Genomic DNA, 23,849 nt, shown 5'->3' with positions numbered 1-23,849 from the left:
TTGATCAACTTTCTTGTCATATTTTTCTTACTGTTTTATAAGAACTCTTTATATATTACAAATATTATTGCTTAAACTTATAACAACTATTTTTTATCAATCTGTCATTCATTTAGCGTCTTTTCCTCTGTACAGAAGTTTTTAACTGGGCCAAGTCTGTTGATCTTTTTTTTTTCTTTGCCAACACCACACGGCTTGCAGGATCTTCGTTCCCTGACTAGGGAGCTCCCTGTTAATGGTTTCTTTTACAGCTTCAGGGTTTTCTGTCAAGTGCAAAAAAGCCCCTCCTGCTCTCAAGTTCTGCAGTCAGCAGTTCCAGCCATGAACAATTCTTATTTTTAGACACCCACTGTTCCACCAGCTCTTATTTTTAGACATCCACTGTTCCACCAGCTGCTGGCCTGTCAGTGCCCCACATGGCTCTCTGGCCCCAAGGCGAAGCGTGGCCTCTCGGAGTCCCAGGGCTGGCCTGGACCAGGGGGCTCCTGGATGCCCAGCCAAGGCCTTAAGCTCTTCTCCAGCTCTGCCACCACCCGGGGTGCTGCAGCTTGGATGGCATCCTGGATGCTCGCTAGGTCCCACTGGGTCCTCAGGAGGGCGTCATCCAGGGTGAAGAAGCCGTCTCGTGTCCGCCGCACCTGGGTACAGACAGCGGTGCTCTTCAGCTCCAGGCCGATTTCATGCACCAGCCTTCGCAGCTGCTTCTGCGTCTCATGCATGCACTGCACCTCTGCCAGGGACACACAGCAAAGGTGGTGGTCAGGAGCACAGCCTCCGGTGTCACTGACGTAGATCCACACCCCGGGAGCCCTCCTGGCTGTGTAATAACCTTAGCCAGATCCCTTCCTCCTCTAAGCGTAGCCCAGGACTGGCCCTGAAAGTCTCTTAAGACAGGCAGAGTCTCAGGCCCTATCCAGACTTGCTGAATCAGAATCTGCCTTTTCAGAGGAACCCCCAGATTGGGACTTTCCTCGTGGTCCAGTGGTTAGGACACCATGCTTCCACTGCAGGGGGCACGGATTCGATCCCAGGTCAGTGAACTAAGATCTGGCAAGCAACATGGTGAAGCCAAGAAAAAAAAAGGTGGTTGCGAGGAATCATTTCTGTAACACACTTAGCATCGGGAGAGTCTTGGTCAGCACTCAAGAAAGGAGCTCTTGTTAACACAATAAATAAGGAAAGAAGTGATGATGGAGCGGGTGCTGAGCTGGGTGGGATCAGGGAGGAGTGGAAAGTGGTGTCTGATGCCCTACAATGACCTGAGACACTGGACGGCTCTGGAGAGGAGCCACTACATATAACCTCTGTTTGTTAAGGTCTGGCTTCAAAGGGGCACTTGGCAGGAGACATCTATCTGCTCTGTGAGCCGTGTGATCAGCCAAGTCCAGCCTGAGGCTGGGAAGGAAGCGGGCCCCTGCTGTCTTGACCAGTTGAGATCAGTGCTCACACATGCTGGCCTCCGCAAGGGTCTCCCACAGTGACTACATGAACTCAGGAGCCCCGTGGCGCTGCTCCAACTTCCTGGAGCAACTTACCTAAGAGGAATTCCGGAGGTGCAAACTGGAGGCATCGGATGCCGGTGATCAGCATCGGGGACTTGTTCATGGGCCGGATCACGCCGCTCACGGCCATCTCGTAGGCCTCCTGGGTCTGTAGGTCGAGGTTGGAGTACCTGGGGATCAGGAGGGGCCAGAGCAGGCAGCTGACTGCCTAGCCCAGCCCTGCCCCACTCATGCCTTTCCTGAAGCTCTTCATTCGCTTCCCACCTTCTCAGCCCCTCTAGCCACCTTTGCAGCAGCCTCTTCCTGTCCCCTCCAATCCTGAACCGCAGGCTCTGCCCCTCTTCAGTCGCAACTGCACTGACTACTTCCGCCTGACTCTGTGCTGAGACGCTGTGGTCCCCTGGCTGTCTTTTCTGTTAGCTCATATGTTCCCTAGGAGGCCAGCCAGGGTCTCTTGTTCCCCTTGGTCTCTCAAGGGGCTGGCTCATGCCCTGGTACAAGGAAACATTTCTGCACGCCCTGAAAGGAGTGGGTGCTTGTGTCTGGTTTTAGGCTCAGAAAGAAAGATCCATGGACTCTGCCCCAGGGCAGGCAGACTACAAGAGCCCTATGGTTAACTTCTTACCCTTCGGGCACTTCCTCCCCCCAATGCTCCCTGCCCCCCAGCACTTCCTAAAGGAAATCAACCCTGAATATTCATTGGGAGGACTGATGCTGAAGCTGAAGCTCCAATACTTTGGCCACCTGATGCCAAGAGTCAACTCACTGGAAAAGACTCTGATGCTGGGAAAGACTGAAAGCAGGAGAAGGGGACAACAGAGGATGAGATGGTTGGATGGCATCACTGACTCAATGGACATGAGTTTGAGCAAACTCTGGGAGATGGTGAAGGACAGCCTGGCGTGCTGTTGTCCATGGGGTCATAAAGAGTTGGACATGACTTAGCCACTGAACAACCACCCAGTGCTTCCTTGAGGTCCCGCTTGCAGGGAGGTGTGGGCCAGGCCTCTCTTACGTCACCAGAGCCTTCTGATGGGAACCCTGGATCACAGCCAGGATGCGGTCCAACTTCTCTCTGGTCACGTGGTCTGGAAAAGCCAGGGAATGGTCAGCACACAGGTGCCCACTGAGACAGCAAACTAGAAATTTCCTTCCCACAAACCAGCCCCGTCCTTGGACCCGAGAGGGGGTCCCACAGCATCCTTAGGTCCCAGGGTTCCCACGTAGAGGGGTTGAAAGTCCTTTGAGAATCTTATGAAAGCTCTGGACCACTCTTGTCAGAAATACACACATGAATTCAACGTCTAGAGGACAAATTCAAGGGATGCACAGACTCCAGGTTAAGAACACTTTGTTCCTGGGACTTCCCTGATTGATCTAGTCATTAAGATTCTGCTCTCCCAATGCAGGGGGCATGGGTTTGATCCCTGGTCAGGGAGCTAAGACCCCGCATGCCACGTGGCTTGGCAAAAAAAAAAACCCACACTCCGTCACCCCAAAAAAACCATCCAACCAAAAAGAAAAAAAATCCCACTTTCTTCTGGAAATGAGACTCAAGGTATGATATGACTTGCCTGCTCTTCTAAGCCAGGCCCCCTGAGCCCCAGTCCGAGGTTTTTCATGCCAGGGATCCCTGGAGGGAGGGTGCCACCTGTCCAAACGCAGAAGTGGGATGGCAAGAAGTGGGAGCGGCTCTGCATACTGGTCCCATCGAGGGATTCTGGGGCAGGAAGCAGCAAAGCCTGGGGATGCTCAAACCCGCAGGGAGGCCAAGCCTGTGGGCCAGCTGGGACAGGCGCCAACTTTTGACTCCACTGGCCAGAGCTCTGGGAGCAGGTGTAGGGACTAAAGGTTGGCCAGCTGGGAAGGGCGTGGGCCTCTCATCCCTTCTGTCTGGTTTCATTCATGCTGTTGTCTTATCTGGAAGCCAGCAGCTTCCTCCTCCTGGCTCCTGACATTCTCTACCTGCTTCTCTTTCCCAGCACTTAATTTTTCTGGGTGTTTACAATAGTTTTTAATGACTTAAGAATCTTCTTCCAGAAATTCAGACCAATACCAACAAACACCTCCCCTCCTCCAAATTCCAGCTTCTGTTCCCCCTAAAGTGTCAACCTGGTAGCTATCTTCGGAACATTTTGTTGGTAGTTGACACACACCTACAAGTGCAAATACATAGCATTGCTCTGCCGTGTTTTTATTCTTCTCCGAAAGGCGTAGCGGTGTGTCTGCTCTCCTTGCTAGACTGTGAGATCACTCACTGAGACTGGTGACCCCACCTGATTCACCATATGTGCCCCCCACAATGGCTGGCGCATGTTGGTGCTCAGAAACATGTCAAACAAGCAAATGCGACAGATTCTACAGGACAGTTTAGAACATGGGGAGAGTAAGAAGTGAAGAACAAGCCACCCATCCATCTACCCATCTATCCATCCATCCATCCACCACCCATCCATCAATCCATCCACCACCCATCCATCCATCACCCATCCATAATCCATCCACCACCCATCCATGGATCCATCCAGTGCTTCCCACATCCCAGGTCCAGTGCTGTGTGGGAACACAGGAGCGGAACTATACCATCCCTGCTCTCATGGGTGACATGCTGGTGGGAGAGACATTGAAACCAACGATTGTCAGCTGATGACTTCTCTGACAGTACACCTGGTCCAAGCCTGGGGGCTGGAGAAGCTTCCCTGGGGAGGTGACATTTAAGCCAGGTGAGAAAGCCTGGGGAGGACAGGGCATTCTCAGGAGACAGAGTCACGTGTCCCCGCCCCCAGGAGGCAGCCCTCCCTGGTGTGTCTGAGAGTGTTTGAGGGACCCTCGTGGCCCACGTTGGGGTGAAGGGCGGGCGCACCCACTCCTCCTGCCCCCCGGGACTCCCCTGGGTTCTCACCGTATGTCGTCTTCTCCACCAGCCGCCCGTCCTCACAGAAGTCGTCTGTGGCTTTGCCCAGGACGCCGCGCACGGTGTAATCCTGGAGGACAGGGAGGGAAGGTATGGTCTAAGCCTTGCACAGAGGAAGGAGGTGTGTCCAGCAGCTCAGACCCCCCCGGTGCTAGACGGAGGCTGGGGGTGGGGGGCGCTCAGGGAGCTCGGGCGCTCGGCCCCTGCCCGGCTGCCCCTGGGGAGGGCACCGGACTTTCCTGTGACAGCAAGCAGCATCGGCAGTCTGCACAGGGCACCCAGAGCCACCCTGCGACCACCCCGGCCTCCACGCCTCTCCACTTCCATCCAACCCACGCTGGAGCCTCCCGGGCCCCTCCCAGCAAACTGTCGGCTTCTCTTTTCCCTCCAAATATGATCTGTGCAGCTACCTGCCTCTGCCTCAGATAAAAGCAACAACAATGACAGAGAGGATGACAACGGTGACACCGACTGAGCATCCACCACGTGCTAGCGGCTGTGCTGAGCCCGTTACACACTGCCACTAATTTCATCTTCACAGTAAGCCTACGGAGGAGGTGCTATCTTCACTCCCGTTTCAAAGATGAGGAAATGGATGCACACAGATGTTAAGTAATCGGGCCTAGGACACAGAGATGGCTACAAGAGTGCTACAAGCTGGAGTCTTAAAGTGAAGCCACTTGGCTCCACAGTCTCTGCTCTTAACCACAAACACCCTGGGTCTCCTAATGTGGCATCTCTGCACACGCTCATGAAGCCAGGCCCCACAGCCCAGCAGGGATGCAAGCTCCCTGAGGCCCAGATGGTGGTATCCACTTCTCAGCACTGCAGAGAGTGCAGTGGTGTCAAGATCAGGCTCTGGGGTCAGAGAGACCCAGGTTCAAATCCCAGCTCTGCCTCCTTAAAGGCCATGTGAGGGAATTCCCTGGCAGTCCAATGGGTAGGACTCTGCGCTTTCACCGCTGGGGCCAAGGGTTCAATCCCTGGTTGCGGAACTAAGATCCTGCAAGCCCAGGGGTGTGGCCAAAAAAATTTAAGAAATAAAGGCTGTGTGAGCCAGAACAAGTGCCATCTCCTCTTTGGGGCCTCATTCTTTCATCGGTAAAATGGGTTAACAGTAGATCCCATCTCACCAGGATGCTGTAAGGCATCCACAAGGGAGTCCACACATGGTGCACATATGGCTCTGGCAAAGAGCAGTCAGCATGGGACAACGCCAGCTGTCACGATGATGCTGTTGTTACAGTTTCCCCTAGCACAGACCCGCCCCTCCCCAAAATGCCATCTGATGTTCTAGGTATTCCTCCTGGAATCCTCTCCGCTTCAGAATCCTACCAGTGACCCCCAGGGAAAGGGCGGAGGGATAAGCAGGCGGTCCCCAGCCCCGGTACCTTGGTGAGGTGAGCGTTGTACATGTCAGTGAGGAGCCCGCGTCCGTGTCCCACGCCGAGCACTGAAAGGTACCCCAGCCTGATCTTACACCCAGCTCCCCCTTCCGGTTCCCCTGGGCTCTCCAACTCCCACCCCCTCCAGCAGAACACTCCCACTGCTGATGGATGTGGCAGCCAGGGGGGCAAGGAGAGCATCTTCTACTGGGAGCAAGGAAGCCCCTGGGCACGTGTACGAAAAGGCAGATTTCCGGGTCCCAGCCACATATCCTGACTATGACTCAAAGTGGGGGTGAGGGTGGGGGGCTAGGATCCTTAGCAAGCTCCCTGCGGATCCTGACACTCAAAAGTAACAGACCACCAGCCCAGTCACACAGACCTACACTCCCATCTGGGGATGGCTCTCAGCACGCCCTTTAACCTCCTGGGGTCTCAGGCTCCACATCAGTAAAATGGGGATAAAATTACTGCCTGATCCCTGTGGGTGTTGTGATGACCGAGGCAATGAGCGGGAAGGAAGCGGTCGGCACAAAGGACAGGCCCAATAAACGGGGGCATTGTGGCCACTCCCTGCCTTTCCCGGGGTCTGTTTTCTCTCTGGCTGAAGGAAAGAATGACCCTCCATTCACTCCTGGAGAGGGTATACCGGGAGGGGCGCATGAGATCACGTCCGCCCGCCTGTGTCCCAGGAAGCAGGACAAGCTGCTGTGACTATTGTGCGTGGAGGACGTGGCCACCGCCTGACCCGGGGGACACAGATGGCTCATGACTCAGGGCTTTGTGTGCCCAGCGACATCTAGAGCTCTGCCAGCGGGGCCAGGGTCAGGCGCTTGGCTACCCCACACAAGCAAGAGGCTTTTCCTCTCTGGTCCAAGGACTATCACTCGATACTTAACCCAAGACAAATCATCTGTGCTCCTCGAGGCTTACTTTTTTTCCTAAAATCACACAGGATCTACCAAACAACGTTGTTATGGTGAGTACATGTGTACAAAGGGTTTCAAACCACATGTCACAGGCAGGAGTCACTTGATAAGGGTGGGCGATTAGGACATCCCTCTTTCCACCAGTCATCTTCCTAGAGATCAGACTTGGGAGGGATCAGGGGAGGAAGGCAGGAGTGGGAAGTGGCAGTCAGGTGAGAAGTGGGCTGGGCTCCTCAGAGCTCCCCAGGCCTCTGTCACTGCACCCCAGGCTCACCACACCACCTACCAAGCACCCCAGATGCCTGGGAATCCAGTCGGTGTCCCACGCCAACCTTCAGGCTGGTGAATGCAAGTCCACGAACTGGAAAGAAACAAATGAGGTCTTTATGCTCGATGAACCCAGCCTCCAGGATGGCTTTGGGCTGCATGGCAATCTCATTCCTAGAATGTTGCCTCATGGAGCCCAAAGCAGCATCAAGCTGGACTTTCAGGTTCCCCATCAAGGAACCTGGGGTTCCAAACCATTTCTTCAGTTTCCGGGGCCCAGAGAAAAGGCAACCCAAGAGGCCTGTTAAGTCTGCCTGTCACCATTCCCTCAATGAAAGGTTTTGAGTGCACTGGGCAGAACACTGGAAATCAATATTGGGGGGTTCCCTGTCCAGCTCCTGTGGAAGGTGGGTTCTGGACAGTCTCCCAGTGAGAAAATGGAGGCTGTGAGCTCCTGGGTCTGTGTGTTCACAGAGCCCAGAACTCACTGACTGCTCAGGAAATAATCCATTTCCCAAAAGAATGAATGACTCATCAAACTGATATACATTAAGTATATACAGGTTTTTGTAAATCAATTATACCTCAAGAAAGAGGTTTAAAAAAGAAACAAAGAATGAATGCAGGAATGAGCTAGCAGCTTTTACATTTCTGAAGATCAAGAGGAACCTAGGGCAACAGTATGGGGTAGTTAAGAGCCTACTGAATCCAGGCTACATGATTTAACATTTCCAACACTGAACTTCCATCTTCTCATTTGTGAAATGGTACTAGGACCCACTTCAAAGGATTCAGTGAGATGGTACTTGGGAAAAGCTTAACACAGTACCTAGTACAGAGTAGGCCCTCAACACATCATACTTGCTATTGCTGTTGTTATACTGTAGACTCACTGAATATTTCTGTCCAAGGGGTTTTGGAAATGGTGGAAAATTCTTAAAGATATGGGAATACCAGATCACCTTACCAGCCTCCTGAGAAATCTGTATGCAGGTCAAGAAGCAACAGTTCAACTGGACATGAAACAACAGACTGGTTCCAAATTGGGAAAGAAGTACATTAAGGCTGTATCTTGTCACCCTGCTTATTTAACTTATATGCAGAGTACATCATGTGAAATGCCGGGCTGGATGAATCACAAGCTGGAATCAAGACTGCCAGGAGAAATATCAATAACCTCAGATATGCAGATGACACCACCTTCATGGCAGAAAGCGGAGAAGAACTAAACAGCCTCTTGATGAAAGTGAAAGAGGAGAGTGAAAAAGTTGGCTTAAAACTCAACATTCAGAACACTAAGATCATGGCATCCAGTCCCATCACTTCATGGCAAATAGATGGGGAAACAATGGAAAAAGTGAGAGACTTTTATTTTCTTGGGCTCCAAAATCACTGCAGATGGTGACTGCAGCCATGAAATTAAAATATGCTTGCTCCTTGGAAGAAAAGCTATGACCAACCTAGGCAGAATATTAAAAAGCTGAGACATTACTTTGCCGACAAATGCCCGTCTAGTCAAAGCTATGGTTTTTCCAGTAGTCATGTATGGATGGGAGAGTTGGACTTTAAAGAAAGCTGAGTGCCAAAGATTGATGCTTTTGAACTGTGGTGTTGCAGAAGACTCTTGAGAGTCCTTTGGACTGCAAGGAGATCAAACCAGTCAATCCTAAAGGAAATCAACCCTAAATATTCATTAGAAGGACTGATGCTGAAGCTGAAACTTCAATACTTTGGCTATCTGATGCAAAGGACTGACTCACTGGAAAAGACCCTGATGCTGGTAAGATTAAAGGCAGAAGGGGATGACAGAGGATGAGATGGTTGGATGGCATCACCGACTGGATGGACATGAGTTTGAGCAAGCTCTGGGAGTTGGTGATGGACAGAGAAGCCTGACCTGCTGCAGTCCATGGGGTCGCAAAGAGTTGGACATGACTGAGCAACTGAACTGAATACTGTAGACTCACTGAATATTTCTGTCCAAGGGGTTTTAGAGGTTCCTGGCCTCTAAGCTCCTTAGCCTTCCCATAGCCTCCCAAACATATATTTTAATTATATCTAATGATGGGGGCTCATTATCAAAACTAGTTTCACTGTTGTTTAGCTTCGTCAACTATAAAATGTCACTCTTCACAGACACAGACAACAGATTTGTGGTTGTCAAAGGGGAAGGGAAGTAGGGGAAGGATGAATTGGGAGTTTGGGATTAGCAGATGCAAACTATTTTATATAGAATGGGCTTCCCAGGTGGCACAGTGGGAAAGAATCCACCTGCTAATGCAGGAGACACAAGAGATTCACATTTGATCCCTGGGCCCGGAAGACTCCCTGGAGAAGGAAATGGCAGTCCAGTCCAGTATTCTTGCCTGGAAAATTCCATGGACAGAGAAGCCTGGCTACAGTCCACAGGGTTGCAAAGAGTCGGACACAAGTGGGTGACTGAGCACATACACACACACACATATATGTAGAAACGATAAACAACCAGGTCCTACTGTATAGCATAGGAAACTATATTCAATATCCTGTGATAAACCATAATGTTAAAGAATGTGAAATAGAATGTATACTTACATATAACTGAATCACTTTGCTGTACAGCAGAAATTAACACAATACTGTAAATCAATTATACCTCAATAAAATAAAAAAAAAATTTTTAAGTCACTCTTTCACAGGAGCTCCAAATTCTGTCCTTAGGACTTCTACCTGAGGGTCTCAATTTTTACCTGGAATCCCAGAATAATAAAGGGGTCAGCAAACTACAGTCCACAGGTCAAATCCTTAAGTTTTGCTTTTTTATGGCCCACAGTTAAAATGATTCTTATGTTACTAAGTGGTTTTAAAAAAATGAAAATAATATTATTTCATGATATATGATAAATACATGAAATTCAAATGTCAGTATCCACAAGTAAGGGGCCTCCACAGTCAGTTCAGTCGCTCAGTCGTGTCCGACTCTTTGCAACCCCATGGACTCCAGCATGCCAGGCCTCCCTGTCCATCGCCAACTCCTGGAGTTTACTCAAACTCAAGTCCACTCAGTCGGTGATGCCTGGTTTCCCTGGTGGCTCAATGCAGGAGATGTGGGTTCAATCTCCTTGAGAAGGAAATGGCAACGCATTCCAGGATTCTTGCCTGGGAAATCCTGGCAGGCTACAATCCACAAGGTCCCAAAAGAATCAAACACAACTTAGAGAACACAACTTAGTGACTGAACAACAACAAATCCACAGGTAAAGTGTCACTGGAACACAGCCAGGCTCATTACACACTGTCTACAGCTGCTTCTGCACTACAATGACAGAAAACTGTAAAGCCTAAAATATTGACTATCTGGTCCTTTCCAGGAAATTCTGCCAATCTCTGGTCAAACACTTCATTGCCACTGTGGTCCTACATTGGTCTGGGACAAGAGGAGTCTGGTTGGGACACACGGACTTTGGGCAGGGATTTCCCGGGGAAGCGACACCCAGCCCCTTTCCTGAATGCGCATTACCCAGGGGATGGTCGATGAGTGTGGGCACACGGGTGGCTGTGAGGGTCAGCTCCTTCTCTTCGCTGCCTTCCACGGGGCCCAACAGGAAGCGAACACGCTGTTTAGGGGCAGGAGGCTTCCCAGCATTTAGACCTGAATACACGTAAAGAACATTTCATCGATTCTGTTGTAGAAGACAGCTTGAAAGCCCACGGTGCAGAGAAGAGCAAAAGTTAAGAAACAGACTTGGGTTCAAATCTTGACTTTACCACTTATTAATTACTTATGACCACGGGCAGTACTGAATCTGTATACCCATTTGAACACGGGAGAAAGCGAGGTACTGTGAACCGAACAGACAAGGAAATCGCTCTGCCCAGACGACTGGGTCACACGATCTTATTTTGCAACAAGGATCAGAAGCTGAGATGGACTCCTGGGGAACGGGAGCGGGATCCTAGGTCTGGCTCGAGGCACTCACCTTTCAGAAGCTGCAGCTCCACAGTATCCCGTAGATGGTTCCATTTTAGCCCTGGGGGCTTGTAGACGGCGAAGAGCCCCTGCAGCCGAGCCAGGCCTGCTGACCCCATGCCTGAAGCCCGCGCGGCCCCAGTTCGCCGAACAGCGGAACTCGGGCGGAAGTGCTGTATGGTCCCGCCCCCCATAATTGTACTACCAATGGCCGCCGCCATGTTTCACGGCCGGAAGAGGTTCTTTTCTTATTGTCCTCGGGGGGAAAACATGCTACGGAGAAGGACGTAGGGTCCGGTGCTGAACCTCAAACCTGGCGAGGCTTACTTGGAGACCTCTCTTGGGGGTGAGGTGAAATGAGGAGGATTTTATATCCGTGGGTGTAGGTTACAAAGGGGTTGCCTAGGTTTTCTCATGCTTAGCGAGAGACTTTTCCTGTCCGTGCTATTTTTCCCGCCCAAAAGGCCCTCCCCACTCAGCGCAGTAGGGCTCGAGTCCATTTGACTTCTCCGGCGCGCCGTCTCCAGAGAAGTTTGGTGGGGCGAAGTCGGCCTTGCCCCGCTTATCCCCCCAGGACGTCCGACGGTGCCCGCTGCCATGGCGACGCTGCTGCACGGGCTTCTGCGCCCGCTCTGCGCCTTCCGAGGCAGTCCCGGCTCTTCTACAGGCAAGCGGCGGGGGTGCGGGAAGGAGGGCCGGGGACGTGACTCGCTCCGCTCCTTTGACCGCGCGGCTGTTTTCTTGCCCCGCAGGTGTTCCCCTCAGAGCCGTGAGCCATGGCGCCGGCCTGCTCTACCCCGAACACATTCCCACTTCCCCGCTGCAGAAGGTGCTGCTGGCTGCCGGCTCTGCTGGGATGGCGCTCTACGATCCCTATCGCCACGGTAAGGCAGCCCGCCCCGCCGGCGCTTTACTGGGGCAACTAGGGATCCGGAGTGATGCTGAAGCTCCAATGCTTTGGCCACCTGATGCGAAGAGCCGACTCATTGGAAAAGACCCCGATGCTGGGAAAGATTGAGGGCAGGAGGATAAGCGGGTCACAGAGGATGAGATGGTTGGATGGCATCACCGACTCAATGGACATGAGTTTGAGCAAACTGCAGAAGATAGTGAAGGACAGAGAAGCCTGGCCTGCTGCAGTTCATGGAGTCGCAAGGAGTCGGACAGGACTGAGCGACTGAACAACAACCACGGGGATCCAGGGCCCGATGCGCCCTTGCCTTTAAAGCCTGGCAGGTCCCGGCCATTGTCAAAGCCTCCCCGTTTGCTTGGTTAACTGTAGATTAGACTAGACCAGGATACCCAAACCTGGCTGCAAGTCATAATCATCTGAAACATTCATAAAAATTTAGATACCAGGGTCCCACCCTAAATTTACACAATCGGAATCTGCCAGGAGTGGGTAGCGGAGAAGGCAATGGCACCCCACTCCAGGACTCCTGCCTGGAAAATCCCATGGACAGAGGAGCCTGGTGGGCTGCAGTCCATGGGGTCTCTAAGGGTCAGACACGACTGAGCGACTTCACTTTCACTTTTCACTTTCATGCATTGGAGAAGGAAATGGTAACCCACTCCAGTGTTCTCCCCTGGAGAATCCCAGGGAAGGGGGAGCCTGGTGGGCTGCCCTCTATGGGGTCACACAGAGTCAGACACATTAAAGCAACTTAGCAGCAGCAGCAGGAGTGAGTAGGGGAGAATGCAAGGGAAGTGGGATCTGAGCTTCTGCCTTTTTAAACTGCTTCCTGGGAGATTCTGTTACCCAGACACACTGAGAACCTCTGGACTAGACAATTTATGAGCACCCATCAAATGATAGCATCCTGTTAGCATTTGGGATCGTGCATGGCTCATAATAAACGTTCAATAAATGTTTGCTGGATGTTTTAATAGGACACTTTGGGATCCTGCAGTGTTTTTCTCATCCCCTCTAGGATTCTTAGGCCTGAAAGCACTATTCTTCTTTCCGGTAAAAATGATAATGCTGACTGCTCACTGAACCCTTATTTTACGTGCTCACTATACTAAGTGTTTTATATGCGTAACCTTCTTGACTTTTAACATTGACCCTAAAAGAAAGGTATTACCTGCACTTCACATATTAGGACACTGAAGATTGGAAACGTGAAGCAGTTTGCACCCAGTCACCTACATAGTGATCCACATGGGGCTCGAACCCAGCGCTGTCTGATGCCAGTCTGCCCATCCACAGAGACGCGACATTCTGTCCTGATGATGGATGTGAAAGTGATTTATTAACTCTTTGGAGCATTGTGCTAGCCAGGGCCACCTCACCCCGTTAGACTGATGACAATAGTAACTATAGCTTTATTGTGTGCCCGGTGATTCACTGTTTAACCTGAATCTTCCTAACTAAGAGCTAGATACTCTGTTTTACCATGTATGAAATTAAGGTTTAGACCAAGTCAGATAATTTACCTAAGATCACAGCCTCCATTTGTCCCCATTTTTTTTTCCTTTCAGACATGGTTGCAGTTCTGGGAGAGACCACAGGACACCGTACCCTGAAGGTCCTCAGGGACCAGATGAAGAGGGATCCAGAGGGTGCCCAGATCCTGCAGTAGGTCCCAGCTCTGCCTGGGGGATTGAGGGCATTCTTTGGGGATTCTGATTTCTCTGGAATCACATGGTGTTCCTCTAGGAAACTTCTCTTGATACCATGGCCGTGGATGGTTGCACAGGCTGGGCACTGCTCAACTCCATAGGTATCATTCACATAGACAACTCTGATGACCTCTGGACAGTGCAGTATGGTGGCCTCAGCCCAGTTCCAACAACAGGGCTCTTGTGCCTCCCATAACATAGGCTGCCTGTAACTCCCACCCCTGCAGTGCCCTGTGTGACTACCCAGATCACATCTGAGTTCTATTTACCTAAGGCACAAACCACAGCCTTAGCTTGTGGTAGTCTCTTCAGTCCCTGCCACCGGCCTGGCCAGTAATAGGGTCTCCATTAGGACTTGACCCCATTGCTGCCCTCTGCCCCTTCACCTCTCACACCCTTGATCTAGCTGGACCTTTCACCTGCCTTTGCTGGTGCCTTCCCAGTATCTGAGTCCTGCCTTCTGCTTCACAGGGAGCGTCCCCGGATCTCGCTGTCCACCCTTGACATGGGCAAGCTCCGGGGTCTTCCTGAGGGCTCCTTTGGCTGCGCGTATCTCCGTTTCCTGGATGTGAATGTGAGTCTCTAGCTTCTGTGCGTTTGGCAGTCACCAGGGAGGGCAGATGAATGGCTCATGAGTAATGTCCTGAGGAAGGAGGGGCCTGCGCCTCCACCATAGGCAGGACTGCCTTGCAGTCTCTCGTGCCAAGGCATTGTCATTTTCTGTGGTGCAGGCATGTGGGCCAGGAGCATCGCTCCAAGCAATTACACTGCCCTGCAGTTACTAACCTCTGCTGTGTGCCACATGGCAGGTTCACATGTGATCTCACTGAATTCCCCCCAACAACTCTGCCAAGATGAGGAAACTAAGGCTCAGAGAGGTTAAGCAACTTGTTGATTTCACAGGCCTGTATTATTGGAGGCAATATTCAAATCAGGATTATGCTCTTAACTATCACATTGTGTCCCCTGTTGTAGAGACAGTGTGCCCCTTGGGTGTGACAAGTTGTGACACTCTCCAACCCCAGCCAGAGAGGACAGGGAGTAGGTGGGCAGGACCCCCAACTACCGAGGAACTCATTCATTTCTTCAGAATCAGTCATGTGCCATCCGCTGATCCAAGTGTGGGGATATAGTGGCAACTTAGACAGACAAGGTCTTGCCCTCATGGAACTAATATTCTAGTGAGGAAACAGGTAGACCGTAAAGTAGTAAAAGAAGAAAACTTTTATGTGAAAATTCAGGCAAAATATTTATTTAGTACTTAAAACATACCAGATGGGACTTTTCCTGTGGTTTGGTTAAGATCTGCCTTCCAGTTCAGGGGCGCAGGTTCAGACCCCGGTGAGGGAACTGATCCCGCATGCCTCACGGTGCAACCAGAAGAAGAAAAATCACACCAATGTCCTCAGCTGGGACACACTGCATCAAACTAGGAAAGCGCCTGTCCTTGTGGGGCTTCTGTCCTCGCGGGTGGTGCTGTGAGGACAACAGTCTACTTGATAGAGGGCAAGGGTGGGGTCGGGGTGGCTGGTGGCCACTTCCAACAGGGTGGTCATAGGAGGCCCTGCTGAAACACTGTGTACCTCAGACTGGGACTCGAACCCAGCCAAAACCCACGGTCTTGAAGCTCAGGTTCTTGATGTCTCATCACAGACAATTGAGAGACAAAGTGATAAGTAAGAAGTGAGTTTATTCAGAGAGAAACACACTTCAGACAGAGTGTGGGCCACCGCAGAAGCTGAGAGTGGTGGCCTCGAAATGTGGCAGGGTTTGTTTTTTTATGGGCTGGGTAATTTCATAGGCTAATGAGTGGGAGGATTATTCCAACTATTTTGGGCAAGGGGTGGAGATTTCCAGGAGGCTAAGGAGGAGTCACTTCTGAGGAGAGCTGGGGAAGAGCATTCTGAGCAGAGGAACTGTCAAGTGCGAGGCTATGTGTGTTTAGGAAAAGGAAAACTGATCCATGTGGCCAGTATAGCTTCAGGGGAATGAGTTGTGGGGAGGCCGCCAGTGGGCTGGAAGGTCGGCCTAGCTCAGCCAGGCCCTGCACGCCACAGGAAGTGTCACCCCGAAACTGGGTTACCCCCAAAGCCACTCTTGGTGGGTGTTGAGCCTAAAGATACAACCAAACCAAAGATCAGGAGAAGGAAGGATTTATTACTTGCAGTGTGTATGGAGAACACCAGGGATCTTTCCCAAAGCATTGTCTGTTAACAGCAAAATTGGGGGAAACTTTAAGCTGACAGTATATTCATATTCATGAAGGGGCTTGTTGTTCAGAATTCCGTAAGCAGAGGAGCCTGGCAGGCTACAGTCCAGTTCAGTTCAGCCACTCAGTTGTGTCCGACTCTTTGCAACTCCATGGACTGCGACACGCCAGGCTTCCCTGTTCATCACCATCTCCCAGAGCTTGCTCAAACTTATTTCATTCAAGTTGGTGATGTCATCCAACCATCTTGTCCTCTGTCATCCCTTTCTCCTCCTGCCTTCAATCTTTCCCAGCAACAGGGTCTTTTCTAATGAGTCACCTCTTGGCATCAGGTGGCCAAAGTACTGGAGCTTCAGCTTTAGCATCAGTCCTTCCAATGAATATTCAGGACTGATTTATTTAAGGATTGACCAGTTTGATTTCCTTGCAGTCCAAGGGACTCTCAAGAGTCTTCTCCAACACCACAGTTCAAGATCATCAATTCTTCTGCACTCAGCTTTCTTTATGGTTCAGCTCTCACATGCATACATGATCACTGGAAAAACCATAGCTTTGACTAGATGGGCCTTTGTTGGCAAAGTAACGTCTCTGCTTTTAAATAATGCTATCTAGATTTATCATAGCTTTTCTTCCAAAGAGCAAGCATCTTTTAATTTCATGGCTGCAGTCACCATCTGCAGTGATTTTGGAGCCCAAGAAAATAAAAGTCTCTCACTTTTTCCATTGTTTCCCCATCTATTTGCCTTGAGGTGATGGGACCAGGTGCCATGATCTTACTTTTCTAAATGTTGAGTTTCAAGCCAGCTTTTTCACTCTCCTCTTTCACCTTCATCAAGAGGCTCTTTAGTTCCTCTTTGCTTTCTGCCATGAGGGTGGTGTCATCTGCATATCTGAGGTTATTGATATTTCTCCTGGCAGTCTTGATTCCAGCTTCTGCTTCATCCAGGCTGGCATTTTGCATGATGAACTCTGCATATACTCTTGCAAACTCTGGGAGTTGGCGATGGACAGGGAAGCCTGGCGTGCTGTAGTCCATGGGATTGCTGAGTCGAACATGAATGAGCAACTGAACTCTGCATATAAGTTAAATAAGCAGGGTGACAATATACAGCCTTGACATACTCCTTTCCCAATTTTGTTGTTCCATGTCCAGTTCTAACTGTTGTTTCTTGACCTGCATATAGGTTTCTCTGGAGGCAGGTAAGGTGATCTGGTATTCCCATCTCTTGAAGAATTTTCATTTCTTCTGCTCTACACGGTCAAAGGCTTTAGCATAGTCAGTGAAACAGAAGTAGATGTTTTTCTGGACCTCTCTTGCTTTTTCTATGATCCAACCGATGTTAGCAATTTGACCTCTGTTTCCTCTGCCTTTTCTAAATCCAGCTTGAACATCTGGAAGTTGTCAGTTCACATACTACTGAAGCCTAGCTTGGAGAATTTTGAGCATTACTTTGCTAGCGTGTGAAATGAGTGCAATTGTGCGGTAGTTTGAACATCCTTTGGCATTGCCTTTCTTTGGGGTTGGAATGAAAACTGACCTTTTCTAGTCCTGTGGCCACTGCTGAGTTTTCCAAATTTGCTGGCATATTGAGTGCAGCACTTTCACAGCATCATCTTTCAGGATTTGAAATAGCTCAGCTGGAATTCCATCACCTCCACTAGCTTTGTTCATAGTGATGCTTCCTAAGGCCCACTTGACTTCGCATTCTAGGATGTCTGGCTCTAGGTGAGTGATCATACCATGGTAGTTATCTGGGTCATTAAGATTTTTTTGTGTAGTTCTTCTGTGTATTCTTGCCACCTCTTCTTGATATCATCTACTTCTTTTAGTTCCATATGGTTTCTGTCCTGTATTATGCCCATCTTTGCATGAAATGTTCCCTTGGTATCTCTGATTTTCTTGACGAGATCTCTAGTTTTTCTCATTGTATTATTTTCCTCTATTCCTTTGCATTGTTCACTTAGGAAGGCTTTCTTATCTCCTTGCTGTTCTCTGGAACTCTGCATTCAGATGGGTATATCTTTCCTTTTCCCCTTTGCCTTTCGTGTCTCTTTTTTTCTCAGCTGTTTGTAAGGCCTCCTCAGACAACTATTTTGCCTATTTGCATTTCTTTTCCTTGGGGATGGTTTTGATCACTGCCCCCTGTACTATGTCACGAACCTGCGTCCATAGTTCTTCAGGCATTCTATCAGATCTTGAGCAGAGAATTCAGCATAGAATTGGAGCAAAGGTCGACAGGGTCCAAGTCTTAGTTGATTGATGTCAGGAGAGTCAGGTCAACATCATCATTTCTTAACTAGTCTGGGATCTTAGCATGTAGATATCACTCTCCACCTGGATGGGGACCTTAGTTCCTATAGAAAAGTGTAAAGATACATATCAGATTGTTAATGTATATTCTTTGAGGAGGAGCTGGGACTCTTTTATATTTGAACTATTATTTCTTGATGGCTCAGACGGTAAGGAGTCTTCCTGCAGTCCTGGAGACCCAGATTCGATCCCTGGGTTGGGAAGATCCCCTGGAGAAGGAAATGGCAACCCACTCCAGTATTCTTGCCTGGAGAATCCCATGGACAGAGGAGCCTGGCGGGCTGCAGTCCACGGGGTCACAAAGGGTCAGACATGACTGAGCAACTAACACTTTCACTTCTCTTTCATTGTTTCTTAACTGCTTTTCCTCAGTTCCTACATCCCTTTATTCCTTTAAGATCATTAATTACTGAGACATGTTGAAGGGCAAGCATTGTGTCCAGGTTTAGATCACAAGTTGACTTAGGCTTTATAATGGCTTCTCTAATCTCAAGAATGTCATGCCTGGTTCTCTTTCTCCATGGGCCCCCTACCCTATCTGCTTAGAGACAAAGTCTGTATTTTGTAATAGAAGCAATAGGAAGCCATTGAGGTTTCGAACCAGATAGTAACATGTTCTGCTTTATAAAAGGACCTTAGGCTATAGCAGAGCAGAATCTCTGTTCCTACCCTTCCCTGCCCCCCCAGCACATACACATCCCATTAGAGCACCTCTGTCAAGTTGCCATCCAGTCCAGCTGCAGGAGCCAACCAGCCTGGAGGAGGTGAAAGAGTGAGCCACGGTTGCTCTTGAGCAAGGTTTCTCAGCCTTGCCACTGTTGACTTTTGGGGCTGGAGAGTTCTCTGTTGTAGGGCAGCGCTGTGCATTGTAGGAAACATCCCTGGCTTCTACATACTAGATTCCAGTAGCACTTGCCCCAGTAAGTTGTGACAACCTTAAATGTCTCCAGACACTGCGGCTATCCTCAGGTAGACGGTTGAGAACATCTGCTTTAGATTATTGTCCTTGAGAGAATAATCATCTTCCTATCCTCTCCTATACTGTTCCCTATTGCCCGTGCCCATCTTATACTGTCACCCAGAAATTTCACCAAGATGCAAGTTTATTTCATCAATGGGAAGTTGGCTCCAGGTACCACCCAGAAAAGGATATTCTCCTTCTGAAGTCCCCCAGAGCCTTTTGTCCTGTTGTTGTAGACAGGACGGGACTGCCAAGGCCTCCCTGGGCACCTTGCTTAGCCACAGCCTTAAGTAACAGCCCTGGAGATTGTGATACTTGTAGAGTATAGAAACCCGGCAGCCTACAAAATGTAAGGGAACACCTTTGTCCCAGTGGAGGTTTAGCTCAAAGGTCAAGGTGAGGCCACCTCCCCTGAGACTGACTACTAGCCTTTCTTTCCATCTTTAAAGCCCTGGGCAAATCACTTGACCTCTGAGCCTCAGACTCTTTATCTGAGGTTAGGAAACCTCATGTTTATCTTCCAAGGCACTTATATGGCTGATTAATAATGGATGTTAAGGCTTTGGAATCCAGCAGGCTGTGTTCGGAATCCTGACTCAGCCACTTGATTAGCTGTGTGATCTCTGACAAAGTTACTTTATCTCTCCTTTTTTTCTTGTCTGTATCTGAGGCTGATAGCAATATCTACCCCCAGGTGTTCTCAGGACGTGGCATGACAATATGTATGGAGGACTTCATACAGTGCTGGCACATAGTAGATGTCGGCCTTCACTGACCACCTTCAGCTTCACACGGCAGATAGAACTCTATAGAAGAAATTAGAACCAGGGACCCAATGAAGTCACAAACACAGACCATGGCACTGGGCTAGCAGCCCCCAAAATAGAGGCACCAAATCCCTTGACCTCTGGACAGGCTGAGCTCATGCTCTGAAACTAGGAAGACCTACTCTGCATGGTGCCGCTGAGAACTCAGAGAGGCAGTGGGCAGGTATAGAAGGACAGTTGCCATCTCTGCTGGTGGGCAGGTAAAGAAGGACAGTTGCTATCCCTGCCTGGGGTCAGAAAGTGCCTGGGGCTGGCCTTTTACTCCTGCATTTACAAGAATTGATTCCCAGGCCTTGGAGACAGAACAGAGAGCCCGATCTTGGGCTGATGACAGGCTACTGCAGCACTGTTCACGGCGATAGCAGGCTTACCATGAAGGGAATTTAAAATCTGCTGCTATCAGATAAACAAAAACAAAATAGAAACAGGTAGTATTACTTTTAATAACATATCTTGTTTTGGTGTACTAAAATACCATTTCAGTATGTAATTGATACTATAAAATTATTGAGATTTCACATTATTCTTGTCATGCCAAGTCTTGGAACTCCAGTGTGTATTTCGCACATACAGCACATCTCAGTTAGCACTTGTTTCATTTCAAGGCTTGGTGGCTGCCACAGTTGGCTGCTGTACCCGACAGTGCTGGTGTGAACAAGAGACATTGACGATCACGTGCACCAGACATCATGATACAGTCATGTCAGATGCCACAGAAAAGTACCGGGTGCTATAAGAGACCATAACGTGGACCTGATCTGTCTGGAGGTCAGGGGTAGCCTCCTGCAGAAGGGACACTTAAGCCCGCATGTAAGGGACAGGTAGGAATTGTCAAAGGGAAAGAGCACCCTAGGCCGGGAGCAGCTCATCTGAAGAAGGGGGGGCCTTGGGTGCATCTTTTCTCCCCCCCCCTCATTTTATTTCCAATGGTGGTTCAAAAAAAAAAAAAACCCATAAGATTTATATCTTAGTCATCTCTAAATGGGCAGTTCAGTAGTGTGTTAAATATAGTCACATTGTTGTGAAACCAATCACCGGAGCTCTTTCATCTTGTAAAAACTGAAACTCAATATCAGTAAACACCTCTGTTTCCCCCTCCCCGCCAGGGGTTTCTGAGATTCCAGCAGGGGGTGTACATCCTGTGTGAGTTGGGGTAGGCCACGGGGCCGCCCCCTATATTCCCTGCCTGTAGACTCCCCTGTCAGCAGGTGCGGACAGACCTAAAGTCCTGAGATAGTTCTGGTGCAGTGTGAATTTGGTGGCATGGTTGAGAGTCGAGGGGAGGCTGGGAAGTTGGACCTCGGGAACCACGAGGAAGGGGTCTAGGGAGGGCTCATGGTTGTCAGGGGGCTTCCCCAGTGGCTCAGACAGTAAAGAATCTGCCTGCAATGCAGGTGACCCAGGTTCAATCCCTAGGTCTGAAAAATTCCCCTGGAGAAGGAAATGGCAACCCACTCCAGGCCAAGTACTCTTGGCCTGGAAAATCCCATGGATGGAGAATCCTGGCAGGCTACAGGCCATGGGGTCGCAGAGTCGGACACGACTGATTTCACTTTCATGATCCTCAGAGGGTCTCCCCAGACACCCGCGCACCCACCCGCTTCGTGGACGATGAGGAGCTGGCATACGTGATCCAGCGGTACCGGGAGATCCACGACATGCTCCACACCTTGCTGGGCATGCCCACCAACATCCTGGGTGAGTGTTGGCCAGCCAGCAGCCCCTGGATGCTTCCAGAGTGGGGGTGGGGTGGAGCATACCCCGTGAGGGGCCTGGCTGGGGCCGGGCCCTCCATTCAGCCTGTCTCCCGATCTATCTGCAGGGCCAGGTCAGGGCACACCTGTTTCAGCCACTCACCAGTTAGCTGACCCAGTGCCTCATTTTTCGCTTTACCGGAACATCGTGGTGTATCTGGGCCACACATCCCCATCTCCACCCCCAGTGCCTCTGATGGCTCCTACACTGACGTGGCAGCGTCCAGACACCTGGGCTCCCCACGCTCTGAAACCCTCAGCGGTTCCCGGGGGCCTGGACTCCTCAGCCTGGCTTTTGGAGTCCCGCACCCTGACCCCAAGCTTCCTTTCCAGCCCTTACCTCCTTCTGCTCTTTCTTGGACCCTCTTCCCCCACCCCAAACCAAGTGCCCCAAGGCCCAGCACAGGCCAGGACTGGGCACTGCCGACCCCCGGTAGAGATCAGAGTGGAGCAGACACCTCGCCGTGTCCTGCCCTGAGCATCACTGGCCTCTCCTCCCCCGGCCCGTCCTCACTTCTCACCCACTTCCTCACCCTGCCTGCCAGGAGAGATCGTGGTGAAATGGTTTGAGGCTGTCCAGACCGGCCTGCCCATGTGCGTCCTGAGTGCACTCTTCGGACCGATCCAACTCAGTGCCCAGTAAGTTCTCAAGGGCTGAGGGGTCAGGGGAAGGTTCAGGGCTCCAGGAAATGGGAAGAGCCCACAGCCTTTCTGAGCAGCCCCAGTGGATCTCAGGAAGCCAGGATGGGAAGGCTGGGGCAGAGCGTGAACCTGGCCTAGCGCAGGGGCTCCAGGATGAGGTGTGAAGCTTGGACGCTTCATAGGACTTGAGGGTTTCACGGGCCAGGCCCCAGTATCGAGTGAGAACAGTTGGGTCAGGAAACCTGGGGCTGGTGGGGTGGGGGTGCGGGTCCCTGGGGACACAGTCTGGCATTAGTTTCTGGAGGTGGGGCGAGCCCTAGATTTAAAACTGGGCTTTGGTGTGTTCAGAATGTGTGGCTTTGAGCATAGGGCTTTTACCTCACTGAGCTTTTGTTTCCTCATCTGAAGTGGGGCTGGGAACTGCCTCCTCTTGGGTCTGTGTGTGGATTAACTGAGGACACACACGTTGGCTCCAGGCAGGTGGCGTGCCCGGCGCTTAGGGCCCCGGGTCCTCTGTCTTCTCTCTCCTCTGTGGCCCCACAGGAGCCTGAGATTGCTGATCTCGGAGCTGATCCCATGGGCAGTTGAGAATGGCCGCAGAGCCCCATGTGTCCTCAACGTGTACTATGAGCGGCGCTGGGAACAGCCCCTGCAGGCCCTGCGGCAGGAGCTGGGCATCACGGAGCCACCCCTGCGTGTGGAGGGCCTGGTGTAGGCCCTGAGCACCTGAGGCCCCACCCCACCCCACCCCACCCCCCTCTTCTGCCAGGAGTGGAACACGCCTCTGCCAGTACCTGGGTTCCTCCACTGTGAACTCTGACCCTTGGACGTCACTCATTATAATTTATCATAACCGCCGCAGAGCGGCTTCGAAGGCCAACCTGGGAGGGAGCAGCCAGTGGGGCTCCAAGGGGAGCCAGGAGCGAACCCCGTGTGCTCAGGGATTGCTCAGGTCCACAGCGCATGTGCCCGAGCCCTCCCTGCCTGCCAGTGTTCTCTGGGTGCCAGGCTGGGGGGTCCTCACAGGGGGAAGGGCTGCCCTTGATTCCCAAGGCCTGACGAAGAGGGAGGCAGAGGGGCAGGTGGGTCTCTGCTGTCTGAATAAAGGCTCCCATCAGGTCCCGAGTCTGCTTCTCCCGTCTCTGCCCAGTGCTGCCCATGACCCTGGCAGGCTTGGACCATCGAGCGCTGAGGGCAGACACTCCCTCCAGCCAGAGCTTCTGCTGCTTTTCCTTGCTGCTCTGGGATTCAAATTCCCCACTTCTCCTCCACCTTCTAGCAGAGGGACTTAGGGCAGATCTCTTCTGCTCTGTGGATCTGTTGCATCATCAGTAGAAGGGATTGAAGTGGCCCCCACCTCCCAGGGTTGCTCTGGGGGTTCGTGAGGTGATGCCCAGAGAAGGGGCCCAAGTAGGAGCTGTTCTATTCTTGCTGTGTTCTCAGTGGGAGGAGGTGACTGTGAGGCTGCAGGCTCCCTTTGGAGTAGCACCCAGGCATTTTCCTCGAGTCAGAGCCAAGAATTGTGGACAGGCAGGGTGAAGAGCGTTGTCAGAAGGGTGGGCGGCCCTGTCTTGGGA

General features: G+C 50.9%; 2 protein-coding genes across 3 annotated transcripts; one reads left to right on the top strand and one right to left on the bottom strand.

Moving 5' to 3' along the window:
• TRUB2 (TruB pseudouridine synthase family member 2) lies at window positions 1–11,123 on the bottom strand. Of its 2 annotated transcripts, XM_043916725.1 has the most exons (8): window positions 10,957–11,120; window positions 10,497–10,628; window positions 7,017–7,091; window positions 5,808–5,869; window positions 4,405–4,486; window positions 2,518–2,590; window positions 1,536–1,672; window positions 1–730 (listed from the first exon to the last, which is right to left on the bottom strand). In XM_043916725.1, exons 1-8 carry the CDS (start codon window positions 11,063–11,065, stop codon window positions 405–407), a joined length of 996 nt encoding a protein of 331 aa, XP_043772660.1. In that variant the 5' UTR covers window positions 11,066–11,120; the 3' UTR covers window positions 1–404. The 2 variants fall into 2 exon arrangements, with proteins under 2 accessions (XP_043772660.1, XP_043772661.1); XM_043916726.1 differs by lacking the exon at window positions 10,497–10,628 and having other exon boundaries at window positions 10,957–11,123.
• Window positions 11,124–11,232: 109 nt separating this feature from the next.
• Window positions 11,233–23,391, top strand: COQ4 (coenzyme Q4). Its single transcript, XM_043916727.1, has 7 exons — window positions 11,233–11,613; window positions 11,699–11,830; window positions 13,428–13,524; window positions 14,040–14,142; window positions 21,445–21,574; window positions 22,176–22,269; window positions 22,816–23,391. Exons 1-7 carry the CDS (start codon window positions 11,544–11,546, stop codon window positions 22,985–22,987), a joined length of 798 nt encoding a protein of 265 aa, XP_043772662.1. The 5' UTR covers window positions 11,233–11,543; the 3' UTR covers window positions 22,988–23,391.
• Window positions 23,392–23,849: the final 458 nt, after the last annotated feature.

Source organism: Cervus elaphus, chromosome 11, assembly GCF_910594005.1.
Source record: "Cervus elaphus chromosome 11, mCerEla1.1, whole genome shotgun sequence".
Lineage (NCBI taxonomy): Eukaryota > Metazoa > Chordata > Mammalia > Artiodactyla > Cervidae > Cervus > Cervus elaphus.
Note: the sequence above shows the minus strand (reverse complement) of the source record. Positions and strands in the feature narration are given on the sequence as shown.